Source organism: Rhinatrema bivittatum, chromosome 4, assembly GCF_901001135.1.
Source record: "Rhinatrema bivittatum chromosome 4, aRhiBiv1.1, whole genome shotgun sequence".
Lineage (NCBI taxonomy): Eukaryota > Metazoa > Chordata > Amphibia > Gymnophiona > Rhinatrematidae > Rhinatrema > Rhinatrema bivittatum.
Genome location: NC_042618.1, coordinates 252402923 through 252417616, shown reverse-complemented (window position 1 = coordinate 252417616; position 14694 = coordinate 252402923). Strand labels below are relative to the sequence as shown.

At 42.1% G+C, this 14694-nt stretch overlaps 1 protein-coding gene across 1 annotated transcript in view; it reads left to right on the top strand.

The window, feature by feature from the left end:
- Window positions 1-14694, top strand: part of TTC38 (tetratricopeptide repeat domain 38) — a 134683-nt gene that overhangs the window by 93617 nt on the left and 26372 nt on the right. Inside the window, exon 11 of the mRNA XM_029600040.1 lies at window positions 6682-6847. Coding sequence (XP_029455900.1) covers window positions 6682-6847 — 166 coding nt within the window. The remainder of the gene's footprint in view (window positions 1-6681; window positions 6848-14694) is intronic.

Here is a 14694-nt window from a genome sequence, read left to right as displayed (position 1 = left end):
GGCTACGCAGGCAGTCGGATAATTCTCACTCTGCTCTGTTGGACCAAAGCATCAAAGATTTCCCCCATTTGGAGTTCATCTGAACTTCCTTTGAGGCTATTTACTACTAGATATGGACTTTTTATCTTAGTACACAGTTAAAAGTGCAGTGTTTACGCTGCAGTGCTTTTTTTGTGTCTTCATAGTTTCTATGTTGGAATACAGTGCTGGTTATGTTTTGCATAATATTTTTGCTGGATGATTGAGGGGACTAGGTTCTATTCCCATTTTGACTGGTCGCCTATGTTCCCCAGAAGTAGGTGGATCTGCCAGGGAGGCTGGGCGAATCAAATACAGGGTTTTGGGTACTTTTTTGGGGGGTGTTTAACTTTGTTATTCTTTTATGTATGTATAGCTTTTGAAGGAGCTGCTTACACTGTTTGCTTATTTCACCAGGGTGCAGCACATAAGTTCTTGCAATTTGGTGTATGTAATTTATAATGGTGACCAGTATATTATCCCTGAATGTAAAGGGTCTTAATATGTTTAGGAAATGCCAGCTTTTATTTGCAGAACTCACATACCATAAAGCAGCCATTGCTTTTTTAGAAGAGACCCATTTACGGAAATGGTATGAATGTCTCCTTTTTCATAAAGGTACAATTTTCATAAAGATTATCCACACCAGTTCTTTGCAGCTAGTACTATAGGGACTAAATATTCAGGGGTTGCTATTTCGATCTCTGACTCCTTAGTCACGAGGTACTTTTTAAGCTGTCAGATCCAGGTGGTAGATATATTTTGCTAAAAATTAGAGTGGGTAGTGATACCTTGACTCTAGTAAATTTATATTCCCCTAATTCAGATCAGAGTTCCTTTTTCAAAGTGCTGGATGAAGTATTGCTTTCTCATATGGAAGGGCGTTTGATCATAGGGGGAACTTCAATCGCACCAAAAGCCCAGTGCTAGATAATTCACACCAGACTTTCACACAGCCACAAGAGGCAAGGAAATTGCTCTGTTCTCTGATTTCTCAATGGGGCATCATTGATATTTGGAGACAGAGACATTCTAGCTCCCAAGTTTATACGTTTTTCTCCCCTTCAATAGGTCTTATTCCTGTATTGATTACTTTCTTATTGCTAAATTACTGCAAAATCGGGTGATGGGGACTGATATAGGGAATATTACCTGGTCTAACCATACTCCTCTTTGATTAGATGACTCATTTACAGACTTGGATTGTGGCCAGCGATTTTGGTGCCTTAATGAACGCTTATTGAAAAATGTCATATTTACTGATAAAACGGAAAATGTCGTAATGTCTCTGTATCGCTCCATGGTGAGACTGCACCTTGAATACTGTGTACAATTCTGGTTGCCGCATCTCAAAAAAGATATAATTGCGATGGAGAAGGTACAGAGAAGGGCTACCAAAATGATAAGGGGAATGGAACAGCTCCCCTATGAGGAAAGACTAAAGAGGTTAGGACTTTTCAGCTTGGAGAAGAGACAGCTGAGGGGGGATATGATTGAGATGTTTAAAATCATGAGAGGTCTAGAATGGGTAGATGTGAATCGGTTATTTACTCTTTCAGATAGTAGAAAGACTAGGGGGCACTCCATGAAGTTAGCATGGGGCACATTTAAAAATAATCGGAGAAAGTTCTTTTTTTATCAACGCACAATTAAACTCTGGAATTTGTTGCCAGAGGATGTGGTTAGTGCAGATAGCTGTATTTAAAAAAGGATTGGATAAGTTCTTGGAGGAGAAATCCATTACCTGCTATTAAGTTCACTTAGAGAATAGCCACTGCCATTAGCAATGGTAACATGGAATAGACTTAGTTTTTGGGTACTTGCCAGGTTCTTATGGCCTGGATTGGCCACTGTTGGAAACAGGATGCTGGGCTTGATGGACCCTTGGTCTGACCCAGTATGGCATTTTCTTATGTTCTTATGTTCTTGAGTCAGCAGATACAGGAGTACTTCCGATTACATGCTCATACCTCCACATCTAAGTCTGTGATTTGGGAGTGTTCTAAAACAGTAGTGAGGGGTCTCTTACTATTCCTATGCCACGCATTGCAAAAACGAAAAGGAACTTAAACGCTCTCAACTTTTAACAGAGGTGTCACAGCCATCACGAGCGCATATGTGGACGCAATCTGAATGTGTATTGCAAATTATCTTTAGCCGGTTTAGAGGTACAATATTTAGATGTCAAATTAGCTTATCAGCTTGAACTAACTAAACTGTAGAATGTCAAAGGAGGAAACAAAGCTGAATGTTATTTAGCAAGGTGTTTAAAAACCTTACATTTCCAGAATTCCATTGCCAAAGTCAAAACTGCACAAGAAGATGTTACCAAATCAACAGAAATCTGGAACTGGTTTACACAGTTCTATAAAGGCCTTTATAGTATAGATATGATAGTCATCTACAGTAGTGTCAGAAATAGATTTATCTCCATACCTCTACCCTGGCTTACTCTCGAACAACAGAGCTTTCTTGACAGCTCAATTAGCACACCTGAGGTTTTACAAGTTATTAAAACTTTAAAAGTGGGCAAATCACTGGGACTGAATGGGTTATTGTAAACGATTCTCCCATATCTTGGTTGCTCCTATGACTGGTATGTTCATCTCTTTGTGAGATGGGGGCTCGCTTGCAGCTAACTAATGTAGCTGGCATCTCTGTTCTCGCGAAGCCTGGCAGACATCTCACCCTCTGTGGCTCTTATTGCCTGATTTCTTTTAATCTAGACTTCAAAATCCTGGCCAAAGTTTTAATGGAGAGTTTGATAAGATATTAGCTCAACTAATGCACTATGATCAAATAGGCTTCATTCCTTACCATTCGGCATCAGATAATGTTCGCAAAATTGTTGACGTGCTATGGTGGGTCCATAAGGAGAATGTTACGACAGCATTGTTGTCTATTGATGCAGAGAAGGCATTTGACATGGTGCACTGGACCTTTTTATTCAAAATTTTATGGAAAATGCAGTTTGGTTCTTTCTTTTTATGTTGGATTGAGAAATTATATGATTTTTCAGAAGCCCGGGTAAAGGTAAATGGTGGATATGGGGACTGTTTTGCAATAGGCAGTGGAACAAGCAGGAGTGCCCATTATCTCCTTTGCTATTTGCTCTTTTTTCAGAGCCCTTTACTACTAGAGTTAGATTTTCAGACCCAGATTAAAGGTGTTAATGTGGGTGATCAGCAGTTTAAAATATATTTATTTGCTGATGATATTGTTTTCACTATCACCGAGCCATTCTTTTCACTAACAGGGGTCATAGATGAATTGCGTTGTTTTAGTGCAGTCTAAGGGTTCAACGTTAATATGGATAAATCCGAGCTTTTGAATGTTAATTTAGATGCGTCTACTCTGACCAGAGTAGGTCAGTTGAAAGTTCCCCTTTCGATGGGCTAAGTCTTCTCTGAAATACCTAGGCGCCCATAATGGACCCAATGTAGATGACCTATTCAATTTGAACCATAACCCGTTAACACGTGCTTTATATAGAGATTTGGATAAGTGGAACAGGGAATACTTTTCATGGCTAGGTCAAATAGCCATTATCAAAATGAATTTATTACCCCGATTTCTTTATTTATAACTCTGCCTAACTTTTAGCCTGCCACTCTCTTGCACTCATGGCAAAAGAAATTTTTTTATTTTATTTGGAAAAGGCAATCACCTCGGGTAGTCCGGACAATTTTATATCAGTCCAAAAAAAGAGGTGGTTTGGGAATCCCTAATTTATTGTGGTATCTTGCAGCATCGCAACTTAGAGTGCTTCTTGACTTTCATAATTCTTCAGCGGTAAAACAATGGACCTTATTGGAACAGAATATGATGGGGTCTATTCCTCTGTCAGCACTTCCTTGGCAACCCTGTTCCACTTGGCGTTCTCTACAATGCCTGCCTACAACTTTGAGAACAATGTTGCGAATTTGGTCACAGTGGAAACATAGGGTTGTGGGTAGCACCTCCTATTTTTATTTTTCACAACTTTTTCACAGCATGGCCTTTCCCATGTGCAAATCTTTTAAAGCATTTGATGACTGGAAGGTTCATGGGATAACACGAATTGGTCATTTATTGCATAGAGGTGAGGTTATGCAGCTAAGTGACATTGTTAATTATTATCACATGACAAAATTGAATTTTCTAGAATACGCCCAAATAGGCACTTCCTAATCGCACACCAAAAGGCTTTGGCTTTAAGACGGGGCAAATCATTATTTGAAAACTACTTTGAGCAAGTGGATAAGATAAAAGGTTTGGTGTCTAAGGTGTATGACATTCTCAATCACAACATAGTTGATAAATTCCCGCATCTACTTGCTTGGGAGTTGGATTTGGGAGGTGGTTTGAGCATGGAGGATTGGGATTCAATTTATTCTAGTGCTAGCAAATGCTCCATTTCTGCTAATCTCCAAAAAATTGTTATAAAATGTTGTTTCAGTGACATCTAACACTATCTAAAATATATCATGTATCCCTTGGTGAGTAACTTATGTTGGAGGAATTGTGGGAATATAGGCACTCATATACATGTTTGGTGGCAATGTACATTGATCGAGTGTTGCTGGCGCCAGATTATTGATTGGACATCCACAATACCAGAAGTGGAAAACATATTTGATTCTCGCTATACATTACTCTGGCTCCTGGTAGTGGGCATCCCAAAATATCAACAATGGCTTTGTCTACAAATTTTTATTGCAAGTTGGTGTGAAATTGACCTATTATGGAAAAGTACAGATATTCCTTCTTTTCAAAGTATAATACGTCATTTGTATACTTATTATTGTTTAGCCCACATCACAGCTTTACGTCATAATCATTTAAAGTTCTTCAGGACCATCTGGGATCCTTTTGTACAATGGAGACAATCCCAGGGAATGGATAGTAATTAACATGAGTTTTATTTTCACTGACATACCCATAGTGATCTATATTGACAAAACTAGGTGACTCTTTTTGGTTGCCCTTCTTTTTATAACATTTGATGTGTTGTTATACCTGAACAGAACTGCCGCTAATATATATATATTCGGGGTTTTTTGTTTTTGTCTTTGGTTTTATTTTGTTTTGTTTTAATTTAATTTTCCTTTCAAGAGTAGTATGGGGTGGATAGGTTTTGGATGGGTTTGGGATTTATATTGAAAACTTTATGGATGATTGTTTGCTACTGCTTTCGGCTACTGTATTATTTCTGTGATGATATCCAATAAAAAAAACTTTCAATTTTAAATCTGGCCTCTAGGTGTCACCTTTTATTTATTTTATTTTGTTTCTATACCGTCGTTCTAATGAATAATCGTGGTGGTTTACAAATTCCAAACTACAAAGTATTTGTAACACAAAGTATAACAAATTAAAACAATTATAAAAACAAACATAATTAGCAGTAATACTCAACCCATATCTTCTATATCATTTGGTAATCAAATTATGTATTCTTTCCTAGTGGCTCAAATTATCTTTACCTTTCTCCAGCCAAGATTCTAAATCTCAAATGCTAGTTTAAATAAACAAGTTTCTGGTTCTTTGTTGAATACTTTAAAGTCACCCTATACTCGCAATTCGATAGGCATTGTATTCCATAATTTAAGCAACAGAGAACGCCCTGCCTCCTACTTAACTTAGATGAGCAGTTTTTAACGATGGTACACTTAATAATTATTTGCTGATCTTAAGCTGCGTTGTGGTGCATGAAAATGCAAGGTCGCAACCAACCAATCTGAGTTTTTGTATTTATCACTTTATGAATTGTACACAAGACTTTATATTGTATTCTAAATTTTACTGGCAACCAATGTAATGACTTTAAAACTGGAGTAATATGACCAATCTTTATATTTCCGGAAAGGACTCTTGCAGTGACATTTTGAAGCATCTGCAAAGATTTCCTAGTGCTAGCCGATAATCCTAATAACAGAGCATTACAATAATCAAAAGTTGTAAATATCAGATTCTGTAAGACAGTGCTGAAATTGTCTTGGTGTGCAGTAAAGGTTTTAAACATCTTAATGTGTGCATTTTATTGCACCCTTCTTTAATTTTTCTGTTTGTGCTTTTTCATTGTTAGTTTACGGTCTATTATAATCCTAAATTTTGAGCATTGTCGATTGGTTTTATTGTAGTTGATCCAAACGAGAAATCAAGGAGTGTGTATTCAGTGTTCTGTTTTTTCCATGTTCAGTACCAGTTTGATGTGAGTTAGTAAATTTTGAATGGCGCAAAAGTAAATCTTCAATATTTTGAAGATATGTTCAATGGAAGTGTCAATTAGAAGAAGAAACTGAATATCCTCAGCATAAATATCAGCAATGACCATGACTTCCCCACCCCCACCCCAGATGCTGCAGATGTGATTCTGCAACATCCCCATCCCCAGCTATACTGAGGCGTGGAAGATCCATCTGTGGGATTGAAGATGGCCCAGAAGTTTGAGTTTTTTATTTAGCAGTCCATCAGTGAACACCAGAATCTCTCTCTTCTGTCCTTATTGCCAGGTTTGGAGGAGTTGAGGGATAAGTCTTTGCTTTAGTTCTTCAGCTTCTGCAAGCAGGGCATGAATGACAGACTATCTCACACCCCGATTTTGTTGGTTAGCAAGGTTGATTATTTATCTTCATATAAATATCCGTAGTGATAAGGAGTAATTTTACATTTTTATTATAGGTGTGAATATAGGAGACAGGTGGAAGAAACTTCTACAGATTACAAAGCCACATGCCAAGGATCATGTTCTGCTTTTTAATGATCTCCACATTTTGATGTCATCACTGGGGGCCAACGACCAAGAGATGACAAATCAGCTACTTACAACTTTGCAAGAAGTTTCTAAGTAAGGAAGTAATATTTGCATGAAAAAAATAACTAAACTTTGATCTTTTTTTTTTGGCCTAGAAATCTCTTCCTACTCCTTAGAGATTCCAGCTCAATTGGACCTGACCTATAGCCTCTGTTGGGCTGCAGTGCCTTGAGCCTTTATTTGTAGCTACACAGGGTGTTTCCCCCTATTTTTATATTCCCTTCCCAACTCAGCCCAGCCACCACAGCAACATCCTCAGCCAGGGGCGACAAACCACGACTCCAGTCAGAACCTAAGACTGGATGCTAGGTTGGAGTGGGGATCAATTTTCAAGAGCTAAGTAGCTAAAATAACAAGCTAATTGTAACCATATTTTCAGCCAAACTTAACTGGCTGGGTGTCAGGCAAAAAATTGACTTGTGAATTTTAGGAATGCAAACTTAGCTAGTGAGTGGGGGAATATTTTTTGAAAAGCAGAGATTTAAGGGGGTAATTTTTTCAAAGCCATTTGTGTGCATAAAAGGATTCGAATAACCCAGTTTCGCATGTACTGGATGCACTTTTTTTAAATTCTGGGAGGTGGAGTTGAGGTGCAGTCAGCACATAATGTCCATGTTATTTTTTATTTTAAAAACTATCAGGCCACTGCAATACCGACACACTAAAACAAACATCCAAACTGGACGCACTTTTTTTTAATGCACGCATAATCACCTCTCCTGGGCGCTTGATGCAATAGGCAAATGAGCCACCACGCTAAAAACAACATGTTAGGGATAAATTGTGCGTCCCTAGTGCATCCATGGCATCAGGAGCCCAGGAGAAGTGGCTGTGCGTGGGTTAGAAATACGGATGCTCATTTTTACGAACGCCCATTTTCCTAACCTGTGCCCAGCCTCTGGTTAGGAAAATGGATGCTCGTTAATTGAGCTTCTGTTTTTCTAACCTGACCGCAGACACGAAATGTATTTATTTGGGGTTTTTTTTTTACATAACTACAGAAAAGCAGTATTTTCTGCTTTTCTGTTAACTTTTGGGCTCCTCAAGACTTAAGGCCTTATTTTCTAAACGGATCGCACGCGATAAGGGACGTTTCGCACGCGAAATGTCCCTTATCGCGTGCGATACCAAAATGGGGGCGGAGTCGGCCCCGGAAGAGGAGGAGTCGGGGCGTCACCGGGGCCGATTCTGCGAAGACGCTGCGGACGACAAATATTTTAGGATTATTAGAAATTTTATGTAGAGAATGATAGTTTTAAGTTTTATATTTTATGTTAATTTTATAATATATGATGTTTTTTGACTTTATTTGTTGTAAACCGTTTCGATAGATTTTTGAGCAATGGTATATAAAAAATGTTAAATAAGGCACTTTTCACGTCCAAGTTCGTGCCCAATAGCTACACCTTCTATGGTGGCGCTATTGGGTGTGAAACTGGCAGCGATCGCTGCCGGCTAGCACAGGCCCGCCCCCGTTTCGGCCCCCCGCCCCTCATTCCCTAAAGTATCGCAGGCCTGCGATACTTTAGAAAATGAGGCCCTTAATGCCAGCACCGGGACTGGTGTTAATTTTTTAGGGAAAAAGTGTGCGCACCAAGCGCACATTTAAGGATTGAATTTCAAAGCTGCACATGCGCAACCATGTGCGTGCGGTTCCTGTGTGTGCACATAGACGCGATCATTTTATAACATGCGCACAGCAAGCAAACAATTTATCCGGATAAATTGCTTGCTGCGCTGCTGAAAATTTGCAGATAAGTGTCCAGATACAGAAATAAATTTAGCAGGATAAATTCATGTGAATGCTGCTGTTTAAGTTTTCTGCTGAATATAGCTGGATAAAGTCCTAGTTAGTCAGATAAACCTATCCAGCTAAATTTAGGACTGTTTTCTGGCACGGCCAGACTTATCCAGTTAGGTTTGCTCTCCACATGACCTTGCATGCTCCAATGCCCTGCCTCATTCCTGTTCTGCTGTTAGCGAGCATGCAAGAACATATGGGCTATGGCATTACAATGAAAGCTGCGTGTATGTTGGTAAGCAAGACAGCCAGAGGTAAAGAAGAAGCTCCTTACTGTGGAACTTCACTATTGCCTCTTGTTGCCTTCTTCACATACCATACTGTTTGCTAACGCCTGCTTATAAGTGCCTGTCTGTGACCTACTCTGTATCTTCATGGTCAACACATTATATAGGGGTAGATTTTAAAAGGTTTACGCGCGGCGTACATTTGTGCGCACTACCCGGCACGCACAAATGTACGCTCGATTTTATAACATGCGCGCAGCCGCGCGCATGTTATAAAATCAGGGTCGGTGCGCACAAGGGGGTGCACACTAGTGCACCTTGCGCACGCCAAGCCCTCGGAGAGACCAGCTGGCTTTCCCTGTTCCCTCCCCCCCACCTTCCCCTACCTGTCCCGCCCCCAGCCCGAACCCCCCCCCCCCCGTACCTTTATCTCACAAGTTACGCCCTTCCAGCAATCTGCTGACGCGCGATCTCTGTTGCGACTGTCGCTGCTCGACGTCCTCACTCCACCCTCTTTACTTCTGTGGTGACTCCCTCCGGGTCTGATGGACGGCTGGCTGCCGCGGCGTCTCCGTGCCGTCTCTCTCCGGCGTCCCCGGACTGGCTCGACGTTGCAGATCCGCCATGTTGCCTGAAGACCTAGGGCGCACACGCGCGCTGATTGAAGTACCAGCAAGAGCGCGAACCTCAGGGGCGTCCCCCTGAGATGACGTCATCCGCTTCCAATATTTAAAGGTCTCTATTTCACTATCTAACTGAGTTAGCAAGGGGATTGCTTCGCCTACATCTCCCAAGCTACTCTGCCTCCTCAGACTTACCAGAGGTACCTGCTCCTCGGGGGCCTCACTCTTTTTTCTTTACTTTCAGATTACAGATAGGAACCGGTACTCGCTCCTCAAGGGCCCATGTTCCTGGACACTCTGAAGATTCTCTATTGCCTGGAAGCTATCGCTGCTACAAGCAATTGTGAGTTACCATCGCTCTCTCAGAGCTTTCCCTGGAACCAGGTACTCGCTCCTCAAGGGCCTAATCCTTTCCAGCTTCTGAGCTTACTGGAGACCTTACGTGAGTTTTGACATCTAGTTCTATTCATGAACTCTGCCTACTCTGCCTACTCACTTTCTACAGTTTCTCAACAGCTCAGCCATCCTGGATCGCTGTTCCAGTACTTGAGGGACTACAGTTCTGCCGGGCATACCAGCTCACTACTGCCACCTCTGGTGGTTTTAAAAACCTGTTTAATGAAAGAACTAATGTGTGTCTGTCACCATACTCAAGCCTAGCCGGTGGTCCCTCTCGGGATACCCTCCCGGGGGCGTGGTCATCTGCCACCGGCCCAGGGATCCACCCACAATTATATCGGATTCATTACAGATTGCTACTCCTTAGCAAGGCGATATCTGAGACCCTACATATTGCTAGCTCCACCTACGGAATACATCAGATTGCTACTCCTATCTGATTGCTCCTCCCACCAACATAGCGGATTATGACAATCTCCCAGCACAGCGGCCATGCGGAGGCCTCTTTGGCCCCGCCCCCACCCCGCCCCTTTATGCAAGCCCCGGGACTTACATGCGTCCCGGGGCTTTACGCGTGTCACCAGGCCTTTTGAAAATAGGCCCGGCGCGCGTAACCCCACCTGGATTTAAGCGCGTAGGGCTTTTAAAATCTGCCCCTTAGTGTACAGTTTGGGTGGTGTAAAGGGGAAACATGGAGTCTTCATGACCCATCGGTTTATTTTCTGTCCCGTTACCCTTGCATTCCTGACAGAAGTATGTGACCTCATACATTTGTATCTTACATTGTAAACAAAATATGATGTGTACTTACTGAGACTTGGTACACACTCTCAGCTGCTGCCTCACACGTAGAGTTGATGAGTGAGGGAGTACCATCTGCTATACAATGTCCATGGCTAACCACCAGAGGCTCTAGAAGGGTGCTGCTGGTGCTGGGAACCAGGCTGCCTTCCACACTCTGACTCCCACCCCTGTACTGGCCTGGCTTGGGGCTCTGTATAATAAGTGTAAGGTAAGGCTGACCTTACAGGTAGTATCCAGATCCCAAGGGAAGGCCACTATAGGCATGGCAGGCAATCTGTGGAAGTCTGCCAGGTCCACAGCAACAGCAATACCTCTCTTTCGGGCCGATTCAGCTATGTATATAGTGGCTCCTCAGTTACCAACCTTTAAGTCCTGTACATTGTTTGCCCGCACTACTTTGGCAGGTGTCAGAAACATGAGTGGGAAAAGGCATGCCCTTGGCCAGGTGACCTGCATACACAACCGCACAAGGTAGTTGTGATGCCACCGATTGTGTCCTCCACCACAGCCTCCCTCCCTCTCCATTTGGATGCCATTAGCTACATATCCATATGCAGAGATGGCACTGAGAAAGAAAAGTGTGTCTTACCCATGAGCCAAGCATCACCATACAGGCCGGCCTCAAATTTGTCAAAGAGGCCCGATTCCCTAAATATAAAAGAATCATGCGCGGCACCCGGGTACCTGGCCATCACGTCCAGGATGTGCATTCCAGTGTTGCAGACCACTTGTACGTTGATGGAGTGGAAGAGCTTCTGTTATGGTACATCTCCTCCCTCTGATGGGGTGGAACGATGGCCACATGAGTGCAGTTCCGACAACAATGGGAAAGTATGCAAAGGCATAGAAACCTGTCTTCAAGTCCATCAAGTCCTGCCTGTCATGAGGAAATTTAATGTATCGATTAATGCGGTCGGTGACTGCTTTGATGACCTGGTCCAGACAGCATGAGAGTATAGTTTGGGACATTCCCCCCACAACCCCTACTGTGGTTTGGAAGGAGCCACTTGCCATGAAATGGAGGATGGCCAAGAGTTTGATGAGGCCGGGGATGGCGCGGGACCTTATGGTGACCAGATCCAGATCCCTTTGGATGTTTTCATATAATTCCAGGATTACCCAAGAGCTGAGGCGATACCTGCTAACCACAAAGCCCTCAGGCATGCCCAGCAAGGATGATTGTGGAGGAAAGATACACTCCTTGTATCTCCCATGCATGGCCGCCTGTGTGGCAGCCGCTGGGCCGGGGCCTGAGGCCATGGCAGCAAAGTCTCTGCCTGCACTGCTGGTACTTCCCTTGGACTTCTTGGAAATGGCCTTGGTTGTTGTTCAATTTCTTCTTCCACATGTTGTACACATTTTGTGAGTGACAAGTACACTTGACACTCATAAAATGCTTTTAGGAAGGTTGACCTTTTATTGGTCCAGGAATGTTTGGTAGGTGTGACGGTATTGTTTGGAGTTTTTATCGCGTGCGATATGTGCCATGATAATACTGCGGTCTGTGATACTGCCCACGATAAACACTTTTCGGACTGTACCACCAAGAAAAAAGGTGTAGCTATTACCCATGTAACTGACCCGCGATAATATGTGATACCTATCGCAAGTGGCGCTACCACCCCCTACTTTACATTTATCCCACCCCAATTCCTCCCATTTGAATACAAATTTTTGCATTTGCACATGCAATTTGCGATAGGTCGTTATGATCCTGTAAGACAAAGCAGGAAATTTAAAACCTGTGGTTTGTTCAGCTAAGTTCAGGACTTAACCAGACAACCCATTTGAATATTGACCGCTTAGTGCACAAAAACAAACTGAAACTAAAAACAATAAAAACACAATTAAAAATTATAAAAATCTTTTACAAACATAACAGACCATTTGCACACAAAACACATTCCAGCAAAATGCCCAGAAAAGCTTCAGCCAGAGTGAGCCAGAAACATTGGCAGCATCATTCAACTATCTTACCATTAGGAAACTTCCATTAAAATACCTCATTTTCCACTTATCCTCTCCTCAGCTCTAACCACCCATGCAGACCTACCAAGCAAAAATCCATGTCTTAACATTTTCCTAAAGTTTAGTCTGTACTGTTTGCTTTTTTCAAACTGGACCTGATAATCCTGCTATACTTACGACACTAGTGACTGCTATGATGCTTTCTAATATGTTGTACCCTGTCTAGGGTGAATTCCTTACTCAAAAAGCAGGTAATAAATCTGCTCCAGCCAAATTTCCAGTGGGAGTCTGTTCCAAAAAGAGGAGGCCACAATAGAAAAGGCTTTGTTTCTAACACAAATTCTACAAATCTCATTCAAATTGGGGAGGTTTAATGGTGCCCCCTGACTAGAGTGCAGCTGACTTTTTGGAATGTACCATGCCAATTTGCCTCTCAAATAAAGAGGCCCATTCCTTCATAAAACCCAGAAAATTAAAGATAACCATTCAAACTGCACTCAGGCTTGAATTGAGGGCCAGTGCAAACATTTCAAAATAAGTGTCATCCTAGTGTGTTTATGCATTTACACACCACTTTGGCTTCAGCACCTGAGCCACCTTCAGCCTTTGCATGAGCCACCCAGGCAGGCTCATAGGCTATTAAAGTAATCAGTTTTGAAATAACCAATGGTCTGAAAAGATTTGAAATCCAGAAAAAGCCAGTTTTGAAACTGTCTTCTGTTTACAGAAAGCATTCCTAACCATCACAGAAAAATGAGAATGCATGCTAAAATCTGCATCCAAATTAACTCTCAAACTTTTAGCTGTTTTAGAGTGAAGTAGGAAGGAGTTAAATTTCAAACATAAGCTCTCTTGGGTGGGCACCAATAGCTGAACAGTATGCAAAAGTCAGGATGCACATGACCAAAGTACTTACTGTTCAGCTGAAGGTGTCTGTCCCTGAGAGCTTACATTTTTTGCTCGGCACATCTCAGGGCTTTCAATGGAAATTTAACTCCATCCCTGGTCTGAGGTGTAGTATACTCATATTTCTGGTAGCCAATTGTATTCTATTGCTACTACCCTACGGACACAGCAATAGAATTGATACTAAGAAATATAAGTTAACGTTTACTCCACTTTAGGCCTAGGAGTTAAATTTCCAGCATTGTGCCAGCCAAAGCAATCTCAGTTGATCCCAGCTATACACACACACCCTGACACTCTTCCCACACCACTGACATCCCCTCCCCCAACATGCCCCACCTACAACACTAGCCCCCCACACACATGGGGGTGGGGAGCAAGGTGAAGAGGGCTACAGAGTGGACAGTGGAAGAGGGAGAGTGAGAATGCATATGAACATACACATACTGTCCTTCCACCCCTCCTGATATTCAGCTGTAGGTGTACTGTGTACAATTGTGGTCACCGCATCCCAAAAAGATATAGTTGCGATGGAGAAGGTACAGAGAAGGGCAACCAAAATGATAAAGGGGATAGAACAGCTTTCCTATGAGGAAAGGCTGAAGAAGTTAGGGCTGTTCAGCTTGGAGAAGAGATGGCTGAGGGGGAATATGATAGAGGACTTTAAGATCATGAGAGGTCTTGAATGAATAGATGTGAATCGGTTATTTATACTTTCGAATAATAGATTATGGGGCATTCCATGAAGTTAGCAAGTAGCACATTTAAGACTAATCGGAGAAAATTATTTTTCACTCAATGCACAATAAAGCTCTGAAATTTGTTGCCAGAGCATGTGGTTAGTGCAGTTAGTGTAGCTGGGTTCAAAAAAGGTTTGGATAAGTTCTTGGAGGAGAAGTCCATTAACGACTATTAATCAAGTTTACTTAGGGAATAGCCACTGCTATTAATTGCATCAGTAGCGTGGGATCTTCTTAGTGTTTGGGTAATTACCAGGTTCTTGTGGCCTGGTTTGGCCTCTGTTGGAAACAGGATGCTGGGCTTGATGGACCCTTGGTCTGACCCAGAATGGCAACTTCTTAGGTTCTTATTTTCTTATGCCTACCCCATTGTGGCAATTCATGATACGTAAAATTGAAGTGTAAGCTTTCT